General features: G+C 42.3%; 1 protein-coding gene across 1 annotated transcript in view; it reads left to right on the top strand.

Moving 5' to 3' along the window:
- The window catches only part of LOC125762056 (homeobox protein slou), a 104,609-nt gene extending 80,372 nt beyond the window's left edge, over positions 1-24,237 (top strand). The window contains exons 4-8 of the mRNA XM_049423783.1: positions 894-3,482; positions 3,940-4,360; positions 17,759-17,915; positions 18,074-18,197; positions 18,355-24,237. Coding sequence (XP_049279740.1) covers positions 2,157-3,482; positions 3,940-4,360; positions 17,759-17,915; positions 18,074-18,197; positions 18,355-18,573 — 2,247 coding nt within the window. The 5' untranslated portion in view covers positions 894-2,156 and the 3' untranslated portion in view covers positions 18,574-24,237. The remainder of the gene's footprint in view (positions 1-893; positions 3,483-3,939; positions 4,361-17,758; positions 17,916-18,073; positions 18,198-18,354) is intronic.
- The last annotated feature ends 2,638 nt before the right edge of the window (positions 24,238-26,875 follow it).

The following is a 26,875-nucleotide window of genomic DNA, read 5'->3' as shown; positions in this document are numbered from 1 at the left end:
AACTACGATCCAGTGATCTTGAATCCTTTTCAATTATCGCTATAAGTTTCTGCACAATGCACGCATTTCTACGTTCTTCACACGCACATTTAATTATAATACGCTGAAATCAAGACACTTTTTACAAACACTTCTTTTGTGTCACTAACCTTTCATGAGACATTTCTGATTTTCTTCGACGATTGGGAATTTGCTAGCAGGTCCTGCCCTGTAGGATAGGCGCCGCTTCCATATGTGCCACTCTGCCGCGAAAATGACTAGGCCTACATGATGTGCTAATAATTGTCAAAACCCCCATAGAAAAAGAAGAAAAGAACGAATAACATTGGCCAGAGATCACCTCATTCTCTATTGAAGAGTAGATCTCTACTGAAAAGCAAATTTGCGTGTACCTTACACGCAACAACAAATGAACCATTCGAATGGCGAAACGGAACGCGATCGATTACTGCTACGATTGGCGGTGCGCTATTATCACTCATCGAATTAGTAAGGTCCTAAGCAATTTGCCAAAGTTTGGCGAACCATACAGGTGGAAAATGTCTCGCATTGGCGGAAAGCCGGAGGGAAACCCATTAGCAGAACTTAACAGAAACGTGGCATAAAGACGTAAGAAAGGTGGCCCGCCGCTGTGTGCGGAGCAAAGGGAGTAATCTTTTAAGACAAGCGTACATATTTTAATTACTTATTGTGCTTAATATGATGTAGACTTTTTCCTCTCACTTCCGGTCAGTCAAGATGATAACACAGAGAGGAGGAGAGAGAGAGAGAACGAATTGTTGGGTAATGAAGTAACGGTAAAAGAATACCACTTTAGGTTGGCACCGAAGTTACTCATATGCTGCAAATTGTTCGCAATGTTCCATCTCGTTTCTGTTCCTATCTACCGTCAGCATACTTACGGTCCGGACATGCAAAAAAACACGATTTCACCGGAAAAGCTCCAAGGAACGATACAAACCGAGAGAAATGTTGAAATAGATTAAAGAAGAGAGAGTTTTATCCGTCAAAAGAATACAGGAGTAATGATGGTTTAATAGTGTGATCTGCCTACTGGACAGCAACAACTGCAACTCCAACAAAATAAACCCTCTCATCTGGGAAAGGCGTTTCCGCGGGTTTACAATTTTCCCACCCACAGGGTTAATACACCCTAATAATACACACGCGCACTCACACCCACAACCACCGAGGGGCGTGGCTTTCCGGTACCATTTTGTGTATTGGTTTAGCTCTACAGCACGGTATGTCCATCCTACTGCGCAAACCCCTGTGCCGCAACAAATGTGATTTCGAACCTTGCCAGCTAGCTCCTGATTTTCCCCGTTGATGCCAGATGGCCGCACCGAAGCTGGCGAAACCCTCAGTCAACATTTGCCATCGTTACCAGACGGTTCGTTCTGTTTCCCGTACGTGATTCTTCGCAGTGTATACACGGTACACAACGGGAGCTGTGGCATCTTACCGCGTGCAGAGCGTTTTGTTTTCGCTCGACACCCATTACACACAAGCAATCAAAATCTGACCGTGCAGCTACGAAAGTGTAACAACGCTCAACTCATTTATCAACAAGCACGGCAAACACCCCTGGTTGGCGAAGAGGATTACAATTGTGACATATTTCGTGATGATCACAAAGGTCCTTCACGATGCGAGAAATGTATGTGTGTGTGCGTGTGTGACTATGTGTTTATTATTGGTTGAATGATGTTTCAGCAGAGATGTTAAAATAGAAATAAACTAAATGTGTGACATGCAAAGCGGGTGAATGAGCAGCGATACTCCCTTTTTTTCAAATAAAAGAACTGAGTGCGTAACGATCGAGTAGTGAAAGAGTGGAGATGTTCGGAGAGTGGAGCTCAAATGTATGCAATTTGTACAGCATCATGATTGAACAGTTAACAGGAAAATGACGCGAATCGAATGTTTTGATTGGAATATTTGTGGAAGGCATCCATAGTGGTGTATCTTCATTCTCAACCTTCGCAAACCATCCCACCCTGCGTTTGAATAGAAAGAAAAAATCAAAGAGCAACCAAAACGGTAATTAAACCTAATTCCAGGCTACATTCTCCTGGTGCGTTTACTTTTACGTTAGTGTACGTTTGTGTATGTGTGTGTATGTAAAAGAATAAGATTTGGACAGGTTGTGAACTATGGTAATGATGCAATCGCCAATGTCTGATTGCGGGCATCCGGAAAGCCCTTCGCTCTCGCAGCCCAATTCGCCGCCCGCTTCAACCGAGCTGACCACACACTCACCAAAGACAAACCTGCTAAAAGGAGGCAGTGGTAGCACCAATACGAGTGGTGGAAATATTAACATCACCACCACCACAACGATCCCGGTCGTTAACACGAACGGCACGGAATCCGAGCCGGACAGCGCGAGTACGCTGCTACTACGTTTTGGTGAGGAACGTCGGCTAGCGTTAACGCCTTCGGGACAGCTGCAAGAGGCGGCCAGCAAGTGTGGCACTTTCCTCGATCTGCGCGCCAACAACCTAAGCACCAGCAGTAACAGTAACAGCAACAGCAGCACCAGCAGTGAACCGCTGGATGACCGTGATCACGATCAAGCCGAGGGTGAAATGTTTGCCGAACAGGCGGACGCCAAGCATGTCGATTACACGCCGGCAGCAGAACAGCAGCAACCGCAGCCGCCACCGGACCGCGTGGTAAAGTTTTCGATCGAGCGGCTCAAACATTTGGCGGATGGACACGCACTTGCGGTCCGGCACCATCCACTCCATCACCATCAGTCGGCGGCTGAGCAGCTGGTATTGGCTGCTACCGGTGGCCATTTTCCACCCGTTGCTCACCCATCGATGGGCGGCTCGGTGGTGTCTGTGATACCGTCCGGCTCGGTGCTACCACCCCTACACCCAGCCGTCCTACATCCGGTCCATGGTACGCCTCACCCGCCCCATCATACGCCGGTAGCGGCTGGGGTGGCACCGTTGCAGCCGTCCTCGTGTTTCCCGCACGCATCCGCATCCGCACCGACACACCAACCCCATCAACACAGCCACCATCAACGCCATCATCAGGCGGCCGTGGCGGCGGCGGCTGCAGCGGCTGCAGCAGCAGCAGCGGCAGCCGTCGTCGCATCCGGCTCTAACCCGACGCAATCCCAACCTCAACATCCGCACGCGCAACAGCAGCCATCACCGCATGATCCCACACCAACCCCGAACCAGCCCGCGACGGGTCTGCATCCTGGTCATCCATTCGCTATCAAATATCCTGCAGGCAGCGCATCCCCCACCGATCTTGAGATCGAGCGGTTTAAGATAGCACGCACCGCGATCAACAGCACGGCCGCATTTGCTGCAGCTGCCGCCGCAAAAGAGCTGTCCGATATTGGATTCAGGATACAACTGCAGGACGGTGGCCAGCATCACAGTGGGTACGCGAGAAGTGACACTAGCGAGGAGCTCATCGTAGACGGCAATGAAGAAAGTTCGCAGGATGGCATCTCGGTAAGTTAGTGATGGAGGACTTTTTAACTGGTTGTTAGTGACGGGTAGTTCACAATTCATTCTTATGCCGTACTGAACAATTTAGTTTGTAGTAGAGATACATTTTTCCTACCGGAAATTAACTTTTAAAATAAATACATACAAACACCAAAGGTATTATTTTTATATTATACGTTCAAATAGCTTACTATCCTAGATTTAGTTTAAATTTCCTAACTCGAAGATGTTAATAGATGGGCCGGAGCGCTCTTGTTTATTATTCGTAAAAAGTTCTTAAGAATAAAGATTATAGTCTAGGAATTAACAAGATACAAACTTAAAATTAATTAGGGAGATACAAACCAACCTAACAATCTAGTCATTGCCCTTCGAATGTTCTATTATATTCAGATTCAGAAAGCAATCATACAAAACACTAATTCACCAATCAATCCACTCTGTATGAATCGCACCGCAGGGTTGTCCGGTCGATTTGACGCGCTCGATGGACAACGGAAGTGACACGAAAGCGCATGCTATCCGCGACACGGATAAGGAGGCCGCCTCGAAACGGTTGGCCTTCTCGGTAGAGAACATACTCGATCCGAACAAATTTAACGGCAAACATAGTGTTGCCACTTCCGGTGCCACACCCATTACCGCCGGTGGTATCTTTGGCTCCAAACTAAACGGAGGTGGCAAATTGGTGACCGCGCTCGGAACCGTTGTCAACAGTGCCGGTACCAACTACTCTACCAACAACAACAACTGTATGGTTAACAACAACAATAATAACAACAATAATAACAACAACATCAACAACAATCCAAAGTTATGGAACCAGGGAGGGCTGGAGCGAGACGATAAGTTGGACGACGATCATAGCGATTCGCGCTCCGGTAAGTACTTTGAAATGTAGAGAATTGGGTTGGGCTTTTTTTTGTTTTTGATTTGTCCGAGCATATTTTAAATGCTCTTGGGCGACCGCGAACTGAAACACTTCGGTAAGGAGTTTGGTAATCATATCATGTCGCATTAGATTTCACAACCACAGTAGTGCCTCATCGTAGTGTCGTACAGGTGTGGTTAAGTTATGCCAAAAACATTAGTACATTCATTAGCAGTGAGTACGTAAAACGATTTAGTGTAGCGGGTGTATTCGCGTGTACCAGTGTAAGTAAGGAAGCAGAACGGGTTAGGCTGTTTATGAAGTATCGCAACACCACAAAATTTCATCTGGATTAATACGATGAAAACGAATTCCTACATTGGGAATCTTAAAAGAACTAATTTAAAGGTTGATAAGTAGAAGCAAACCGCATAAATATATGTTTTCTTTTTTATTCGTGAAGCACGGTCCAGTCGTATTGCTTTCCTCGTCTTTTGGTTTATTATTTTAATTCAAAATAATATGAGTTTCGAGTATTATGTAGATAATAGTTTCTTCTTCCTATCAAAAATGTTAAGAAGAACATGTATTTTCCATTGCACTGATAATTCAAATCTCATTGAATTACGTCTGAAAATATACAATCAAATGTTTTTGAGTCGTTGGCTATTATTTTCCGGTTTAAAGGTTTAATACCATTTTGAGTATATATTCTGACGATGTGACTTGTGTTGGATGAAAAATATTAGCCCTAACGAACCGCAATCTAAAGCAAAAAGTTAAAAATTATTAATTTTGCAACCCAACATTGACATGGAATATGTTACCTTAAATCAAAAATGATTTTCACCAGCATTAATGTGCAACACAAGAAAAGTATTTACCACAGCTTTCGTTGATCGATACTGTACATCTATCGAAATACCTTCGTAAACCTATGTCCATAATAGTCCGGTACACTCAGCACGTTGAGATGAAGCCAACTATTAGCTAATCGAAGCTAACGTTTCACCCACTTGCCACTTTCCTTTTACTCCCACACGCTCTGGTTTAAAGTGTTCCCTATTGCACCACTTTACACTTGTTCATCTCGGCTCGGCAAAAACCTCCGAATGTTCCGAAAAGCCAACAAAATGTTTAACAGGGGCTTAGCTTCTACCTTGCATCTGCTATCTGGTTAGATAGCTGCGAAAAAAAATCGTCTGATACCACGGAAACAGACAGAATGGTTTCCTGAGCCGCGCATTACACGACTTCTACAAATAGATTCCACCTGATGATGCCATTCGGTGCATCCAGTCTGTCCAGCTGGATGCAATACGCATTTCCTACCACCGGTCGAACACATTCTTTTCGGTACCATACAGGCAATAAAAAAAAGAAAGCTAAAATCCTTGCACAAATCTTCTGCATTGCAAACTGCATACCTTTCAATGCCATCCTAACGGTAACGTGTGTGCAATTTGACGAGCTTAACCTAGAAGCAAGTAAAAAACAAAACCCACTTTTCCGCGCGTGTCGGAAAACAATCACAACGGGTTACAGATAACACGCTATCAAAACGGTAAAACAGTTTGATAGGTGCGGTTTGGCAGCTGCATAGTACTAGGCTGCGTGCAGCAAACGAGCGGTGCGACGAATCCGTCGTTACCGGACATGCATCCCTGCATGGCCAAAGAATCAAATAACACTAGCCTAACCTTTCGCGCCAAAGCAAAAGATAGATCGCACTTAAACAAATAGCGAATGCATTGTTGTTTGCCAACATTCAGGTGCTATCGGTAGTGTGCAATACCGTTGCACCGAACTGTTCCAGTGAATTTTTAGTTTTCGTTTTGTTTCTGATTTTTTTCTTTCACTTTTTCCCATCTAGCCTTTTCCACCCTTCCGACAGTGCTTTTGTTTATCTCATATACACAGACACATTCTACACTGTATGCTCTTCGAAACCTGCAAATGACTTGCCCCAAAGAGTTGTCCCCTTTTAGACGGCCTGACAGTGCCAGCGATTTTGGCGATGGTCGATTAAGGGACGTGTCACCGGAAGCTGGAAAGATATACCATAGGCCAAATGGTAGCGAAGCGAAACAGAAAGCCGTAAAGCCTTAAGCAGCTTGGCCGGTACCGGAAAGCGAAAACGCCTTTGGTGCCGTGAACAGGATTGTTTTCCTTTGCAAATCGAAAAACGGATCGCACTCGCCACTATCGCCAATTTCCAATTTGTGAGCCTTATTTGCAATGCGCAGGATTTACGTTTTTTGTTATTGTTTTATTTTTTTATTTGTTTGTTCTTCTTCCACATCGTACCGGGCTCTTCCCTGCACCATTTTGGGGAGAATTTGTTCAATCTGTCTGGTTCGTATCACAGCGATTGCATACGCAGTGCTACGCCACCAAACAGTGCATTGAACAATATCGCATGATGACGCTTGTGCAATTGATCCGATCTCTTTTTCCCGGTCTGTCTTTGTCTGATAAGCTAGACCATTTATGCGCGTCATCAAATTGTTCGAGGTTGTTTTGCTTTCATTTGCTTGCAACACATTCCATTAACTGTGTGCAGTGGTGAAATACAAGAAATGTAACAATGTTGTGCTAATAATATTTGAACTAATTTGTTACATTCTAAACAAATAATAATAAAACAATGTTACAGTTACTATTTGTTTTATAGTTACACAAAAAAGTAAGAATTTCTTGCTACGTTTCGATGTAGCACTATCTGTTTTTACTCATTAATGTCAAAATGATATATGTTTAAAATAAATTTCTCATCAACATTAGCATTAGCATTAGCGTGCCTAATCTTTTACATAATTTGATCGAGTTTTACTAGCGTGAGTGATACTTTGTTTAAATATTTCACGCAGAATCTTTGAGAATGAAAGCCTCTCGTTTAGGAAGATAGATTAGAATGTGACTGTGTATCTTATGGTTAAGCTGTGCGAGCGACTGACAAAGGGTAGAAAGCGATGAAGATTTGCTCAAACGTTGTTTTGAGTTTTTTGGGTAAGTGTCTCAAATAACTGTTCGATAACAACCTGTTAAACATGAATTTACTAAAAGTTCATACATTTAGGCGTCGTGAAAATGAAAAACCTTCCTACCAAGAGTAACGGATGGAAGAATAAAAAAAATTCCATTCAAATGATGTCTTCTCCTCTATTTATGTATCTTTACATCAAATCACAACTCACGTTAATCTATCCTTGTCGTCGATCACGTCCGGATAATGTTAGTTGCCGTAGAAAATCATCCCACTCTGCAACCCACATGCCTATCGCTCGTTCAAGCGAATTTGCAATCGATTAGCGCAAACCCTGGCTAATTATAATTACCGTTCGGCTACTCGTTACTGTGGTTTGATTTGGGAATCACACCGGCTTTTGCGTACGTAGAGTAATGCAAGTGCATTTTGAAGCAGGTGTTTCTGAGAACACCATCAGCTTTGTGTGACGGGTTTTATAGTGTTTCGTTTTTTCATTAGTAAACGAATGAGTTATGCAATAGCTTTGCGTACCACACATGTGTGTTTGTATATGTGAGAAAAATGCAACCATGCACCTCATCTGTATTCCTCTCATGCGAACTCAATTATCCAACCGTAGCTGTAGGTCAATACTCGATTACCAGGTACTGTGGTGTAGCACGACGTTATATACACACACTTACGCACACTGTCGAATCAGTGCAAGTGTATAAAAGGGATAGTGATGACCGACTGCTGTGAAAAACCACCCACCGGTACCAGTGAGGAAAATGGACTATTTATAAATAAAATATTGATCAATATTTAGTGGGCTAATTAGTGAAGGTTTTTAATTATAATTGTCCCCTATTAAATTCTCGCCATTCATGCGTACGCACGTACACACACACTTGAAGGGTTTTGAAAATGTACACCCACATAGGATAATACACCGACTCAGGAAGATGGATGTCAATGGAAAATTCTGTAATAGCCTCATCTAGATTGCTGTTTCTCTCTTTCTTATGCGTATTGTTTCGCTATCTCTCTCTCTTTCTCTTTATTAATTCAGTATAACTTTTGAAATGTTTTGTATTTTCAAGAATAATATGAGGAGAGACAGAGAGAGAGAGATAGAGAGGGATAGAGAAAAAGAACAAGAGAGAGAGAGAGAGAGAGACAACAACTCTTTCGTGGTTGGTAATTTCCCTACTAGAGTGAGCTAAAAGTGTTATGACTTAGTAAACATTCTAGCGTAGTACATCATTACGGGATGACGGTTTTCTCCACGGTACTATGCTGACAGACAGTTTCCCTTTTCGGCACCGTGCATTCGTGTGTATAAAATATGAGCCCACAGCCAGGCAGACTGGTTTTGCGGTCAACACTACTACTCCATAATCGGGCTCTACACCCTGGCCCAGTGTAAAACACTTCACTAACCTTCCCCGCAAAATAACCATACTGCTGACACAGCAAACCCTCGATGACGTTATTGTGAATCTTCACACAACCACACATGTCCCAAATCTGCGCATGCCTTCGGAATGGGAGTGGAACAGTGAATAGGACGGAGACAGGCAACCACTAGACACTAGATTGACACCTCCCACAACGAGGAGTGAAGAATCGCATCAAATGTACACTGGCAAACCGCACGTACGCACCTTTTGCACCCTTTTTCTTGGCACCACACATGTGTGGTGAAATCCTCGTAAATCCTGTCCCATGTTGACGGTGGCTGTGGCGCATCCGAAAGCCTAAAACTTTACAAACCCGAAAGGCTGAAGGCGTGTGATGGTGGCGTTGTTAGTACCAGCCCGTGGACAAGGGTCCTAGCGGTGGTAGACACTTAAAACCTTTATCCACCGAAACGAGTTGGGTGGGTGGTTTTGTTGGGAAAATCTCTCACTTATCCTTCCCTCACCACACCAAAGTTTCTAGTTGAAAGTTCCATGAAACCCTCGTCTTGTTATGCGTGCTGAACGTGGCCGAGCAGTTTGTCGCAGTCAAACGAGCGGAACGTAAACGACGGTGTTCCCAGTAAGGATGGGCCGCGTTTGTTTGGGGGATAACAGTCGGGCAACCACTGGGTACGGATGTTGGAGCCTGTTGGACGTTTGGCGGGTACGATTCACGGTGTCATTAATTTAATTACACGGCTGAGTGGCGGCACAGGGGTCGGATATTTGCCACCGTGCTTACACCACCCATCCGTGCGCGGTAACGCCAGAAGGATAACGAGTTTCCGCACCAATGGTTACCGACCGGTTAAAAGGGTTGCCAACCGCAGGCATAGGGTTTAGAATTTTAATTTCCATTCCCACTTTGGTGTTGCTGTGATTTTTCGAATGCCACAAAGTGTTGTTAACGCACCCGGGACAATCGTGTTCTGGTATTTGGTCGAGCAATGAAGCAAGGGGGTTTTCTGGGATATTAACTACAACCCATCTTCAATCTTCTTTTTTTTGCGCTACTGGACCAAAAAGCGCCTACAGGAGCGGTGGTGAAGATTATTGGTATTAGTGTAGTTAACCGAGTTGGTAACACAGGTAGCTACGGTTCGCTCTACATAACGTACAGATTTGCAACGGGGATTAGCACGTGGACGGAATAGGCAACAATACTAGACGATAGTAGAGGGGCAACAAATACGCAGCATTTTAATAGACCATTGTCACGTCGTCGTTAATTATTTCATCATTTACCACCGCCGTTGATGGAAAAACAGCGATGAATGTACAACGGTACGTCGCCGATGCTCACAAGGCAATAACCGGTCGAATCTGGATGGTGTGGTAAACAAGTTAAATTTACAGTTTGAAAACCCAAATTGAATAGCCCCTTGATGCGTACAGTTACCTAAACACATGACCGGTAAAAGTACATCACAAATCAATAGAATGCACAAGTATCCGGTGGATCCGCAGTGTGCCTGGTAAACACGGACGCATTGCAGAACCTCGTTAGATACAAGATATCAATTAATAGGTACATCAATGTACACTACGAAAAGAGAACCGAGTTCCGAGCTGGGAAGCTTTCGTGGTGCATGTTCTTTTCGTAGTGTCGTAGAACACACGATATACAATCCCCAGCAGGGTGCCAATGTACGGTACAACCCGACAATGCGACACCGGTCCAATCACTGGACCTCTCCAATTTAGACCATGAACCATGCGCAATTTGTTCAATGCTTTCGAATAAATATTAAACCATGGCACTGGACGCTCCCGAACGGTGATCCAGATAATTTGGACTTCTTCCTAGAACTTGGGAACGCTTGCACTTCCAGTGTCCAGCTCTAGTGCGGGATCGGTTCTGATGGGTGATCCGAAAAATACTCAACAAAGCATTTAAGCTTCATTTGCATTCGGTTGGTATAATATGCTACCTGTTCTAGTCCATAACGTCCGTATTTGGTGACTCTCGGACGAGCATTGCTGGTACGCATCCTGGTACGTCGGCAAAACCACTAGACGAGCACCCAGGCATCCTCTAGGTTATCGGTTTGCTCCATAATAGATGATATCGTCCAGCATTCCAATCTCTCACATATAATACCCACCTGGCCCATAGACGACAGAACCTACCCAGGATTAGATTATGGTCAACCCGTCTTTGTCCCTTCGCCTTTTCGGGACCCCTTCCCATCTACGGCTGTATTATGAGACCATAATTAAAGGATTTAGCACAAATAGGTAAAAACCACGAATACACGAATCACACCGGATTCTTGTGAACGGGGTTTTCCGCACCCGTGAACGAACGGTAAGCCTCTTGCAGATTGGAGCAGATTGGCCGACAGGATTAAGTCCTGCATTTCTTATCACGCAATTCCGCGTAGCAGTTGGCCGGAACCGTACAACCGGGTACGGCACCTACCAGGGTGCTTTGGTTTATGCTTGGGGTTATTTAATTATTTACAGTTATGACCATCTCACCTAGAATGTGACTCGGGATGAATGGTGAAACAATTGCCTGACGTTAGGTTTTTGTGTCACTTGCCCAGTCCCAGAGGATATGGAAAATCTCGGAACAGCTATTGAGCTGTATCACAAATTACTCCCAAAGAACGGCGTTACTCTACATGCAAGGTGTACCAACAGTTATCGTTCTGTGATTAATTTGTTTTATATCATGCAGTACGACTAAAGACAGTAAAGAATTGATAATAGCCCAGGGTTTATAATCCAATAGTGGGATGGTATCGTGATATTGCTGGTGGGCAGCTCTTTCCTTCCCTGTTATCAAAGTGTCTACAATCAATGCATCCAATTATAAGAATGGTCAATAGTTGGTGATTATAATTCAACCTTTCTGTTCAACAGTACTGTTTGCTATCAAAATAACTAACCATCCGTTTGTAATATATACACATATATACTTCAGCTACAAGCACAGTGAACGGCAACGATAGATAAACTTTGCACCAGTTTTGCTAAATGTCACTCGCCTGCCAGCTGGACAAGAACGAAAATATTGAACGCTAGTGGACATCTTTTGTGTGCCGTTACCAACCGTGCAGCATATCGGACAGATCGATCCATATTCTGTCCCAAACATATGCACGAAACTGCTTAAAACTTTACCAAATTTCTCTTCAACCCTTAACTGTACCGTTTGCCTTCACTGCCCCTACGGCTTTTGTTATGTTCACAGCGAAACTTTTCCCAGTCCTTCCAGCTACTGGACAATCGACAGCGACTGGACGAATTTCGGCTATATCGATTGACAACCGCGCTCCGTTATGAATGTTCACCATTTTGTTGATTTGCCATCACCCTTCGCCACGGTTGCAGTTGCGTTTCGCTTTAAACAATCGCAAGCGCTTTGCTGTAACGTCGTCGCCCCCGCAATTATCATCCGACACTTATCAGTAGCGCCATCTAGCATCACCATCGTTATCGTACCATTTGCACACCAAAATGCTCTCATTTTCATTTGCTGGCGCTCGGCTTGGGATTGGACTACCCTCGTAGTCATAATAATAATCACGAATAACTCACTCTCCCGCGCCACTTTCGCCCCATCACATCTGCCAGACAAACACCATCATCATCAGCATCGTCATCGGATCATCGCCGGGACGGCCATGATGATGGGATGGCGTACGCTTAATTTTTTATCATCGCTCCTTACCGCCCAAACCTGCCTGCCCACCACAAAATGTTGGTAATTTTATGATGGTTTAGTAGAGTGCGCTAATTAATCGAAATTTTATAATTACCTGACTTCTCCGGGAACAAAAACGGTAAAGTTTTTGGGTTTGCTTTACATGGGGCCAGGATTTGGTTTTGTTGGGGAAGATGAGGACACGTTTATGGTGTTTACCGGATGGGATGGGAGTGAATAATTAGAGAGGGAGGTCTGAGATGGAGGGGGAGAAAAACACACAATCAAGCAACCATGACGGGGCAGACATTTTGGATCGGTGTGTAGTTAAGGCACGTCTACTGATACGTCTACGTTTGCTATGTTGGCCTGAGTGTGTTTTTTTTCTAGAGAATCACAGAACATCAACCAGCTTTAACATCGTGGTATCTAAATTATTAGGAAAAAACATAATTTTAAAAACTAAATTTTTAACGTACTACAACTGCATTAACCAACGCAAAAAATGGCAGCCGTTTATAAAAGCTAAGTACTTTTTTTGCACGTGACAGTTTAATAGTCAAGTAATTTTGTGTTTAGTAATTTACAAGGGATAGTGTTGAATCAAGGGGCGGCCCGGTGGTGCATGTGATAAACGGCGCCAGTCCACACGGCCGGACCGGGTTCAAATCCCATCCGGACCGTCCCCCCGTAGGGCTGACTATCCGGCTACGTTGTAAAATAAGTCTAGTAAGCCAGAAATGGCCGTCGTGACCTGTAAGGTCGTTAAAGCCAAGAAGAGAGAGAGTGTTGAATCAAATAGTAATTTACAAGGGATGGTTTTGTGGGATCATATCCCATCTGGACCGTCCGCTATAGCAAGGACTCACTATCCAGCTGCGTGTAGAAAAAATAAGTCTAGTAAGCCAGAAATGGCCGGCGAAATCTTAGAGCTCGTTAAGCCAAGAAGGAAGAGGTGTGTTGAAAAAATAAAGGTAACTAACTAACTTCCATTCGACAGCGCAACGGCCGAGAGAAGTGTGTACCTGTTCGTAGGTGTCACTATTGTATATTGAAGCGTATGAAAGACCCAGTGTGAACAATTATTTGTAGCAGTGTTGTGCTTGATGAGATATTATCTGTGGCCTGTAGTTCAATTAAAAAAGTTCAATATGTTCGTATGTGTTTTCGCGTACGTGCGTGTGTGCGCGCGCGTGTGTGTATTTTCTAGTGTCTACCTCAGTTACACTAAACTGCTGGCAGTAAACTTTACTATCACATTAGCCAAACGTTACATTAGCTTCATAGAGTCGTGGTGGTGTTCAAGGTGTGTGCTGTGATGCCGTCGGTGTTCGGTATTCCGTCGGGCAGCATATCTTTAGTCGATTTGAGAGTCGATATACAGAGGAAATGATAGTGCTTTTGTTTACTACAGCTACTGAAATTGATGGTAGCTGATGTTGAATCATTGTATTGTTGATTTTAAAGCTAGATTTACAGCAGCACCTATCGATCCCGGGTGCTCTTCGTGTGACGACACACTAAGTTTTTTGAAAATGAAAGTGAGTTTAGGACGAACAATAAACACTGTTGACACTGTGGTACACTTCAGAAGCAGTTTGTGTTTTCACAAATATCCCAAGGCCTTAATGTCAATGTCATTCTGTGTGATTGTAAATTGGAAAATTAATATCTTATCATCACGCAAACTGTAACACCTCGCAGCTGCCTTTTTTGCTGTGTCTTGCGAGTAGGATCACAGCAAAACGGATCGCCTGTTAATGTCCTACTCATGCACCTAACACACATTGGCCCAAACTGCTAGACATCGATCAAAGCGAAGAAGCCAAGCGGAGCATTAATCTGTGCGATAAAACGGTGAATTGAAATGCAATTAAAAGCCAGCATCAAGGGACCACGGGCATCGGTTACAAGCAAACTACAACTGTTTATCAAACCGACAAACCGGAGGGGTTCCCGGGTTGCCGGCACGTTAAGCCGTGAGACATTCGAACGAATTCCCCTGACAGTTTGCATCCGGGACCTCGGGGGACGTACCGTACCGGTAGCGACTGTGCAGCAAATGTACGGCGAGCAACGCATACGTGTCTAAGCAGCACCGTACAGGACAGCCCTGTGGACGTGTTGCGACAACGGCGACACGCTGGTTTGCTGGTAATCTTGAACTAATTGATGGCAACTGCTGATTCAATTACCCGTGTTCGTGGGGGACCCTTCGCGCAAAATCGAAACGACCAGTTGACAACGATAATAAGAATCGTTCGGTCAAAACGGTTCGAACTGGTCGTACCACCTGTCCCGATGACCGACAAGCCATTACACAAACTCACCCACTCTCTCTCTCTCTCTCTCTCTGTCGTTTGTACACACATTGTTTTAGTACAACGACATGTAGTAGGACGTGTGTGTCTAGTCGCACTAGTATACAGGAGCAAAAAGGCCATCTGACACAGGAATTTCTCGAACGAGTCGTACATTTAGCAGAAGACATACAAACAGTAGAAGAAAAGCAAACCAAATCGAGAAAAATCAATTCCCCAAAACGATACTCCTGAATGGTGAACGCAGCGAATGGACGACGCGTCGGTGCTTCCTTCTTATTCGGCAGTAAAATTAATTCAATTCGTTTCCAATAAACCCTGTGTGAGTGTCTCTTTATGTTTGTGTGGGTCGGTAATTGATTGAGGTGAGGACTGCTACTCAACGCCGTCTCCGAAACTGTTCCCCCACTATACGGTCATATTCTATGCGCCCTCTGATTACCTTCGTAAATTGACAGCCTCGACGATCCCTTCAATATCCCTTCAATAGTTATGCAAGTCATGGACGTAACAAGCCGTGATTTTGGGCGACAGGTTTGCGGCGATGACCATTTATCTTTTAGACAAGATCTTTCCCAATGAGCGTATAAGTCGAACCCGCAGGGCTGTTCATTTTTTTTTTATTTCCACATCGTTATCCTAATCCTGGAACGCGTGGAATATCCGGAAACTATTCGGAATGCGCACGCGATAATTGGTCCTTAGGAGTCCCTGGTTGCGATTTTTTTCTATATGTGCTCTTGTTTGTTTGTTTCCAATAATGCTGCTTCGCCCACTTTCCTTCCGGATCATCACCTAGGCGACGGGCCGATAAACCCTTCGGAAAATTAATTGGATCAAGTATTACTAAAAATCATTCACTCTGACACACGCCCGCAGCGGTTAAAGGCATCTTTAATTGATCATTTTGTACCATCAATTGCGGCATGGCAGGCAGTTTAGCTCTGACATCCTGTACCGTGCTTTGATATCCTGCACGTACAACATCCTTTATATTCTTTTTATTGTGTAAACCAAAAACTGTCATAGCGATTAGGTGTTCCTTTTTTCTCTCTCTCTCTTTCATCACACACTCTTTCTATACATATCGCTCACATATTCTTCCTGCTTAGCCGTGTATGCATGCGGAAACACATTCAAAAGCAACCAGAAATATTCACCCACAGCCGTAGGAGGAACAGAAGAAACAGCAGAGACAGTGCGGTTACCCTTGGAAGCGAAAAGAGATTTTATGCAAATTGATTTCCGATTTAACGGTTCGATGGAATTTACTTTGCGTACCGACGGCAATGGTTGCGTGATTTCGGTCTGATTAGTATTTCAATTCTCGCTTCTTCTCGCAGCCTGGAGATTGCAAGGACATACACACGCAAACCCGGGTGTCGAGTGAGGGTCGAGAGTGAAATTAATTACTTCTTCAACCAAGCATCCGATTCCGACATTTCGTATGAGTATGCTTCCCTCCCCCCGCCCGCCATTCGTTCTCTTTCTTTCTCTCTCTCTCTCTCTATCTCTGTCAACCTATAGACAGGACAACCTTCCCAAATCAGATCCGATGTATGTTCCAAAAAATCGTCTCCATTCTGGGAAGGGTGACAGAAAGATTTGTGACAGTTTTTTTTTCGTGCAAACGATAGCTATTCCAGGGTATTCAGCACCAATTTGTAGGATTTAGATCATCCGTGATATTGCGTTACAACGTACGATAAAGCGCTAGAAAGTGATACACATTTAGGGGAAAATGGCTGCACCTTAAGATTATGATCATCTGTGGGTACAATACCTACAGCCACTAGGGAGGAGCGTTATTGTTTAGATGTTTAGTTTGAAATTGTGAGCAACGTAAATAGAATTCACCTACCAAGTGCTCTTAGTAAACTTCCATGATTATAAAAACAGCATACGACTCATTTGTTATTAATTTACACACCAATGCAAAAACTGACAGTTTTTCCCATGCTGTTAGTTTTACATTTCCACTTTTCATCTCATATCAATCCGACAGCAAACTGCAACCATCATCAGAATACTTTCCACGCTGTGCTTCTCGTTATATGTCATTACAACACACCAAAAAACCCTCGATTGGTTTTTAATTGCTAATTTAGCATGCATTTAAGCCATCGATAACAGGGTATTGGGAAAAAACTTTATCGCCACCGATGCACCCCTTTCTGATGGTTTTTCTTGCTTATGCTATATTTGTCATCGGCTCGTCATCATCTCGCCTAGAGATGAATTTAATGAAGTGCCGTTGTGTACTACAGCATACGTTCTACGGCTAGATTCCAAGAAAGCGGAAATCGGAACCGTTCTTCGAGTTGCAGCGAGCAACGAGTTTGTGGCGGTATCCCCAGCGCGTATCTTCCGCCACAACGGATAAGCTGGTAAATGGTCGGTTGAAGTTTGGCAGGAAATTGATATGTTTACTGAGATAATAAATTGTTTTCGCACCGGCGCAAAACGGCGAAGCGTGTCCGGAAGAGTACGGGAGCTCAAAAACGCATCAACGTCGATGAAAACTTTGCTTGCAAAGCGGAAATGATGATGGGGGTTGTAGAGCGTGGATGGTGCCCAACCAGCAAGACAAAATTGTCAACAATGTGCGATGCGGCTGTTAAAATAATTGCCATAAATTATAACGCCATCTTGCCCGGTATGGTTGGTGTATTGTTGAAGGTTGAAACAACGTGCGACTTTCCTGCAACTCCATTACCTAGTCAATTACCCATCCACAACGTTAGGCACCATTGTGGTTTTGGGTATTTTGTTTAAAAAAGAAGATCAGTCATAAGGCATGCGTGTGTGTATTTTGACACTACAGAGAGAAATTTTACAAGCTACTTACGGTTGACTTCCGGCAGTGGTGCGTAATAAAAACTTCTCCAAAGCGGAGCAGTGTTAATTAACGAGCTGTGTAGTGATGTGCGCCTCGTAAGATACCATCATTTTTTGTTTGTATTTGTTTTCGTCTGCTTGTACCCTTTTCCCGATGCTTCCACAGTTAAGGATGTAAATGATATCGATCAGGATGACATGTGCGATGACACGATGGGCAGCGATATGGATGATCACGCCAGCGAAACCGATTCCAAGAAGGATGATTCGAACAATCGTAGCGGAGATGGAAAGTCCCAGGGTAACAGCTCCAAACCAAGACGGTAAGTGTCCGGCACTCGTTTGCTTGCTAAATGCCGTGTGATGAAACTTATACATACTAACATTAACATTTTGTTCAGCAATACGGCCAGGCCGTTCTTTACGAATAAAAAAAATAACATTTTATTCTGTATTACTATTATTTTTATATTTGAAACAGTGCTAGGACGGCGTTTACGTACGAGCAGCTGGTTTCGTTGGAGAACAAGTTTAAAACCACGCGCTACCTGTCCGTGTGTGAACGACTCAATCTCGCTCTCAGTTTAAGTCTTACTGAAACACAGGTACGATCGATAAAATGAAGCTGCCACGAGTAACTCTTCAACATCCTTGGGTTTAAACTGAATGTCATGTACTAAACGCATCTATTATGATATTTTTGATATTTAGTTGTTTTAAATATATACTTTGGTCTTCTTTTACATTCATTCCATTACACAGGTCAAGATCTGGTTCCAGAACCGTCGGACAAAATGGAAAAAACAAAATCCTGGAATGGACGTTAATAGTCCGACCGTTCCACCACCGAACAGTGGTGGCTCCTTCGGCCCAGGTTCGTACGCCAGCAGCTTGCTGTATCCACACGCTATGCCCTACCCTCCGTACGGACCTTACTTTCATCCACTCGGCGGTCATCATCTCGGTCACTCACACTCGTAATTTGCTGATCCCGTTCCCTCCACCTACCCTGGTTGTGCAATAATGATACTGTTTACTTACATCGAAAGTTAAAACAAATCACATTTTCAACACTTGGGAATGGGAAGCGAATTCACAAAAAAGCAAGATAAAGAAGAAAAGAAAGAGAGAAAGAGAGAAAGAAAGAGAAGATCGAAACAAATCAAAATTTTTAGTACTTAAGAATTATTCATAATCAGTGAAAGAAACAGTCCTCACCTCTCCACGTAAATCTTAGACTTTCCGGCATTAGCGTCCATTCGATCGTTTGCGCTCCGCGTAGTAATCACAGTCTTCGAGTTAAGTTGACAAACGAGGTTCTAGTATAAAAAATACAGCTCCGCTGACTATGTACTCGATCACAGGCAAACACGCACAACACACATACAATACAACACACCTAATAAGGTGAAATGTAATGCCGCTGTACAGGTTAGGTTAAGGGCTTCAGATGATCGATGCGAGTATAAGCGAGCTATTTTGTTTTTAATACTATATATACTTTTACATAAGTACAATGTACATTTCATCTGTAAAAAAAAAACAAACAAACAAACAAACGCAACAACAACACAACATGTCTATCATGTCATTAGCGAATAGCAAACAGAGCCAAATCTACAGACGAATACATAGAGAACAAGGAAGACAGATAGAAAGATATCGACGGATATGGTGACGGAGAGTGAGAAGAATGATAACAAAAAAATAATAAATTATAAAAACTTACAATACTTATGCAAATCTGAGGAAAGTTCCCTGCGTTGGTAAGTAAAGAAATTATACTGTAGATACTACTCGTATCGGTGTGATTAAAGTAAGTATAGGACATAAATATAAATAGAGTGGTACATCGACATACCAGAACTTTAATATACTAGTGTCTTGAGGTTCAAAGCCGTGTTTATATAAATTTATTATGGGAGTTTGAGTTAATTGCAATGGGAAAAATTGTAGACTTACAGACTTACAGACTAATTAAATTCTTATACCGAGGTACCACTGCAGTAAACTGATGAATGTTAAATTAGCTTGAATCGTTTCTGGCACAAAATTTTAGAAATGTTTCAGATGATGGGATATGTAGGCTATTATCAGATGTAATGATTCTTAAACGAAGCACATTACGCATCGACACAGTCATATCCCTTGTCTCAACACTTCAAAGCTAAACTATTCCCCGCGGTAAACGCAATCCGTACGCAGGGAAACCTTGTTTCCCAGTGCAGTTAACTTTCTGCAACCTGCAACCAAGCCTTTGCCAATAACGGACACCCCGAATACCAATCATAACAACAATAGCGATAAATACGACACAAGCACATTCATTCTCGTGGAACTTTTTCCTCTATTACTTACAAATGATCGTTCCATCTGTCGAGCTGCCGAGACCACGGACAGAGAGGAACCTTTCCTAACTGAAGGTGAACGGTAGCGACACAAAATGTTGAACAACGTAAAAAAAACGCATACGTCCTCGACAAAAGAAACATCCTTCCATACACCCGTCCTTATGTTCCTTTATGAGGTCCACATGGTACAATACCGCTAGGGAGTGTGTAACCTAATCTCACTAGCACGCAGCGGGAACGGTGTGTACTATCTCCGCTGGGATCATACCGATTCCAGCTGAGCTGAAAAATGTACAATTACACGAAATTAGGGTTTGTTAAATAAAATGAAGAGTAAAGAAGAGAATGAAAAAAATGCAACACCATTTCGAACGGAATGTTATTTATCGCCCTTTTTTAAAAAACTCTAGTAGCGGGCGCGTTCATCTCTCTTGGGAGGGTCATTAATTTTGACTGTCGCCTTTAATTGTCGCCGAATCTCAGTCGGGTTGGGCGCTAGTTAACAGTTTCTTCAAATCCTATTCTATCCATCCTTTTTTGTACCGCCGCGCTGCCGGCAGGTTTGTATGCTTTTTTTTTGCTAAACTTATTTTTTGTATTATTGCGATTTGATTTCTGCGCTCTCTATGACACGGTTTTAAGTGACCTAACTGATTAGCGAGTTCCCGAGACATTACACTTATCTATAGGTGGTCCACGGGTGGATCAGAGTTGCTTTCTGTTGTTGGTTTTTGTAAAGCCCGTTAAACTATGTGAAGGAAATATTTAAAGCATTCTAGAAAAATGACAACAAAACTATACTAGTGTACTAGAAGTAGACAAAATTTTTTGATAGGTGTCAAATGGTCATAACGCTAGTTAATAGCTCGCTAACGAAGTCGCTACTATTTATCATCTTTGCTTTTTTTCCTGCTTCTTGATTACGCTGACACTAATTTAAACACACCGATATTTGGCAATGTATCAGCAATTTGAACTATGACGGCCTGTCGCTAGATTAATGTCCTATATTGCGTTACTCTGGCGCCACGGTGACGGTTTCGATAGGCCGCAAACCCGATACCCTACAGCACCACTATTATTATTAATCGTTTTCGCACTGGCGAGAAGAAGATAAAACGGTCACAATTTGGCCCGACCACCAACGGCCGGGAGATGGCGTTTGCTCATTACGGAACACGTATCATTTTCTAATGAGCCACCAACATAGTCCTCCACGTCCCCTACCTCACTGAGTGAACATGATGATAACAATCGAACCAACGCCCGCATCCAACATCCCGCTCTACCAGGGAGGTCCTACTGTGTCACAACATCCAGTCCAGCCAACGCAAGCGGTCCCATGTTAGTGCGGTGTTTGTTTGCTGCCTTCTCAGCAATCTCGGGGGAAATTGTTTAGTTCGTTTTTGAGTGTTACTGCCTGCCTGGTTTGCTTTTTCCCCCTTGCACATATTTATGCTATTATCGAGTTAATAGGAAAGGCACTTGCGCGATTTAATACCCGCCTCCCCTTAATATCACACGGGATAGTGCGAGGTTCAGTGCCTTCGTCACATGGATATGGTTATTATATTGCATTTCCCCCTTTGTACAACAGGACTGCTCACTTTTGTCCCTTTAGGGATCAGGGAGTTACAGCGTTGTCTGGTAACTGTCTTGGCGACGATTAATATCCTCGCATGGGCCTGCCTACCAAAGCTGCCTGCCATTCACACAAGACTCGTACATTTGTCAGGAATGTACTGGCGGTAGTTACGCTTTATCTTCTTGATTGTAGCGAGTACCGACAGTTTGTCAAACATGGTTGGGATCATTATTTTTTACTCACTCGACTGGAACAATTGAAGGTTTTTTTTTTTGGCTGAAACTATACCGGGTCCTGCTTTGCAGACTATACTCCAGAATATATGAGATATCGTTATGGTTAAGGTCATCAGGTTCTTTGTGTGTTATTTCGATGCACTAATATTTCACCACACTTCTGCCAACAGAACAACACACATTAACAAATCACAAACAACTGATATAGACGTAAACAAGCTTTAACACAAGGTGTTAATTACTTTTCGCTGTATAGGGGCGAAACTGGATCTCCGGTCCAAATTTTAATCAATTGCTTTCTGTCGGAGCCTAGTGGGTTGCCGGATGGCAATCGGCCTACATCATCTCGGTTCGTGGATTATTTATTGCACGGACAACGAAACGAATTATCTCTTCCGCCTCCAGCTTCTCGCTTCTCACCCAGCTTGCTCTAGCTCCAATAACACAACAACCACAGAAATACCACCGGACCAACAGTTCTGCCCTAAGTCCGAAGTGTTGGAGATAGATTTGTCTGCATTCTTTAGCGGTACACGTCTATTTATGCGATTTGTAGATTATAACCTAAGTATCACCTAAATTAATAATGGTACAGACTTCCAAAACTCTTTCATTTTGGTGCGCCAGTGCATATTTGTGTGAATTTCTTTGAAGTACTTTTCACAAGTTTGTAGCTATATCGGCCTAGAATTATTATCTATTTACGTTGTAAAACAGTGCATAAGTTGCGAATTCCAAAACGTATCTAAAGCCGAATAGACGAATATTGACATTCTCTTTATTTAAGTCCATTTCCACGAATACCGAATACCTGTAGCGTTATCAGCCAGTCAGGGGAACCACGAAGTTGCGGAAGAAAAACTTTCTTCTAGCCACGGGAAACTCATCAACTCTATGGTATGGGATAGGAGCCCCATTTCTAAGTAATTCATTGCTACATGATCGAACCAATACCACTATAAAGCGTTTTCCTACTAATCACAACACTGTTCATGTTATTAAAAAGCGTTTATATGCCTACATTTTCCATGTTCTAAATCAGTGGTCCCCAACCTATGGTCCGCAGAAGAAATTTTCGGTCGTTGAACCGATAATTTTAACACTTTTTGTTTACCAATTCAAGCGTTCTACGCTTCTCGATGTGTCAGAGTGTGGTTAATATAATTTTTGCTAATGTTTTATTTAAAAAATCGCCTTAACAGCGGTGTACATACATAACGACTCTGTTCATAGACGGCACATGTGGGCCGCGATATACTTATGTCGAACAAAAAGTGGTCCGCAGTACAAAAAAGGTTGGGGAGCACTGTTCTAAATGTAAGAAACGACGAAGTGGTGCGAAGGGTTGTAGTTAAATTGTTTTCAAAGAAGATTTTTTCTTTCGTCTCCTCGCAGGAGCGAATAGGGTGCGAAAGAATAAGAATAAGAGAATTTGTAAGCCAACCGCTTCGCCAATTATAGTTGTGTAGGTGTGTCGTGATAACGAAGCAGAAGAGATAATGATAATGAGCAAAAGAGAAATAGTGATCAGTGGCGATCTGTACGGTTACAAAGCTTTTTTCATTCGTCTCTCAAACAGGAGCGAAGTGTGTGCGAAAGGTAAGATCGGGCGGCCGCTTCGCCAATTGTAGTTGTAGGTGTGTAATGATAACGAAGCAGAAGCGATAGTGACAATGAGCAAAGGAGAGATTGTGATCAGTCGCGATCGGACAGCGTCGGTTTAAGTAACGAAGAAAGGTTTCGGTAATGAGCGGAAAGCGACGCCATTGCTTTCTACACAGCACTTTTTGCAAAATTCGTTTTTTGATGCCAAAAAGTGCTGTATTTTCTTAAACAATGTTATTTAAGTTGTATTTAAGTATTAAAGTAGTGATTAATACAACAATTTGTGCATGGATGCGTTGTGAAATAGTGAAAAACGTGGTTTTGAACATGTACAAATTGTACAAAGCGTTGGCTTGGGTTGTGTCAACGTAGGCGTGATACTTGATGTCGAGCGCATTTACATTTACATGTACATTTTTGAAAGTTCTAGTGATGATTCTGGTGAGCGCAGTTTGCTTTACGCTAACGCCAAAGTGGACGAGTAAATGTACAATCAGTGCATGTACCATGCGTGTTTGGCCGTAGGCCGTACCCTGCGTAGGCGAGCGTGTGTGTTGAAATATGTGTGTGCCTTTGTGCAGGACAAAATAAAGGTAACATGTTTTTGGTGAAAAAAGTTGTGTGCGTTTTCTAATGAGCTTAATGCGTGGAATCAAAAAAAAAATGTGGTCATTGTAGGCGAGTGTGTTTTTTTAATGTGACATAGCTCATTGAAGTGTGTTTATGTGTCTATGCATGAAAAAATGAAGTGCGTGTGTGAAATAAAGAAAATAGAATAAAAAAAAGAAAAGAAAAGAAAATAAAAAGAAAAGTGTGTTATTTTTTGTTTGTGTGTTTTAAAAGTTTGTGTGTATTTATGCATGAAAAATGAAGTGCGTATGTAAAAAAAATAAAATAGAATAAAAAAAAAAGAAAAGATAAGAAAATTAAAAGAAAAGTGTGTGATTAAAGTGTGTTTGTGTGAATTAAAAAAAGAAAATAAAATAAAAAGAAAAGTGTGTCAGGCAAAGGGGTCGCGAAGAAGCAGTTTTTTCTCCCGAAGTAAATGCTTTATGAAACTAAAGCGTCATGCGTACCAACAATTTTCTCGGGTAAGTAAACCAATCCAGTTTTCCTGAAATATACTAACAATATATGCTGAGGCAACTACGTTAACTAAGCCGGCAAAGCTAGCCGATTCCGAACATGACACTACTGTAGCATATCTGCTAAACATTAAAATAACCAACATATTGGAAATCTCAAATAACACATAAAAATTCAAAGTATAGAATCGGTTAACAAAATCGCGTTGGTCCTTTCCTATTTTCTTCTATTCTCATTCTGACACTTGACATAAAACACATGGCTAGGGTTTTTACGTCCTTTCTAAACACATCTATTTTGTCCCTTTCAAGTACCTAAAAAAAAAGACATAATCGAAGACCATTCATTACGTTGCATATGCAATACTTTCTCACGATGTGAATTGCACTTGAAAAGGTTATCTAAGTTTCCATTCCGTACCCGCCTTCGCAAAGACCAACTCGACGCATGATTTATAGGCTAATGCGCATCAACCGAAAATTACAGAAATGCATTAGGAATTATTACAAGCAAATAGAAACACAGAAATAGAAACATTCGATACATAAGCCCTTATGTAAAAACCATGTACACCTACACAACGCAGAGTATAAAATAAACCAAAATTGTTAGAACGCGGTCAGTCTCCAGAGATCGATCGTGAGTTGACAGTTGTCAAGGATCAGATTCAAAACTGGGATTCCAAACTAAATTCTTCGTGTTATTATTTCAAGAGCATCGAGAGTCCCCCTACCCAAGGTAAGGCCTCGATGACTCCAACGATTAAGAAAGAAACTTTACAGTGTAAGTAAAGTAAATTGCAGTGTAAAGGCGAAGTCCGATAAGTGAAGAATATAAAACCTAAATTTGTATATTACATGGCGACCGTGATTTTAATCGGCAATCTTCGGATGCGTGAACAACGAGTGTTTGAAAAAAAGCAAAAAGTACAGTTATGGCCACGTTAAAAATTAATTCGACGGCTAGCTATAAAGTGCAACGTGTTATCAACAAAATGACCAACAAACTAAGCAATATGCATCGAAGTGTTATTTCATTTTTGAAAACTGATCCCAAGTGGAAAATTGTCGTGACCGATGGATGGAAAAAGAGACAAATATTTGCGCCTAACGTGATACGTGATGATTAGCTACGCAAAAGTGAAAAGTGGTGCATATTATAAAGAAAACATTAAATGAGTGAAAAGTTCTAAAAAGTAAAGGAAATGAAAATGCAAGTGAAGGGAAAATGCAAATGAATGCAAATGATATTTAACGATCATAAAACACTTGAAGTAATACAACGAACTATACTTGAGATAGGAATTTTAAAGCAAACTCCAATACAATTTTGTATCAAATAATCAAGCAACAAAGTCGTTTATTATAAACCGCGAATCGAACAATGAAAGCATCAGTTATGCTCAGTGTCGGAAAATTCTTCGCTTTATTACTGATTACTAACGATGCTTAAGAATCGTAGCACGAAAGTGATAATAGTTCAGCAAAGCAAATAAATAAGTGAAAAAATCACAAAAACAGTTCAATTTGAAAAAATAGTGGAAGGCGAGACCACGGATCACAAATGTTGACCGGCGGGATCCCAAGAGACAGGAGTCTCCAACGTGGAAGATATCGAAGAGGAACCTCATGAAGGATGCTTGCGGACAGTAGTCGCATCGTGATGACTAATGGACAGGAGTTCCAACAAAGATGTCAATCGGCAGAAGTACCAACGAAAGAGGCAACATACGCATGAAAATCTTCAAAGTGCACAATGACAGATAAGTAATACGTCAATGATGCCTTAAAATGAACCATGAGAGAAAAAAAATCGATAACGAACTACCTAACAATCAGGTTAAAGAAAACTTTAGCTCGAAAAACTTAAAACCAATATACATGAAAAGATGAAATCTCACAAAAGAAACAGGAGGAATAGACAGGGATTGATCACCCCACAGTCTGGGAAGCAAATAAAGCTTCAGAAGTTAAAAAAAACTTGTTAAAATGAAAAAGGGCCAAAACAAAGAATAATCAATTGAGCTCGTGGTATATAACCACAATTATAATAAAGCGCTAGGAATGACAAATATTCCATTACATGAACATGCGAAATCAAGCCAAACACTAGAGTTTGCGCTGCATCAAGTATGCCTAATCGCAAAGAAATATAACAGAAACAAGCTAGCTCTATCAACAAATGATAGCATATTCCAATATTATTCCCTGCAGACAATCAAAGAAATAGCAAATAAAGCTATATCCGATAGTGAAATTGTCGTATATACTCCACCCAGGTGGATAGAATCGCAGGATGAGCAACTAAAGATAATCGCAGATTATCATGTGACCCCTTCGGGAGGACACATAGGTCAATATAGACTATATGGCAAGTTAAAGGAAAAATATAACTGGAAACACATGAAGACGGATATCCGC

Source organism: Anopheles funestus, chromosome X, assembly GCF_943734845.2.
Source record: "Anopheles funestus chromosome X, idAnoFuneDA-416_04, whole genome shotgun sequence".
NCBI classification, from domain to species: Eukaryota; Metazoa; Arthropoda; class Insecta; order Diptera; family Culicidae; genus Anopheles; species Anopheles funestus.
Note: the sequence above shows the minus strand (reverse complement) of the source record. Positions and strands in the feature narration are given on the sequence as shown.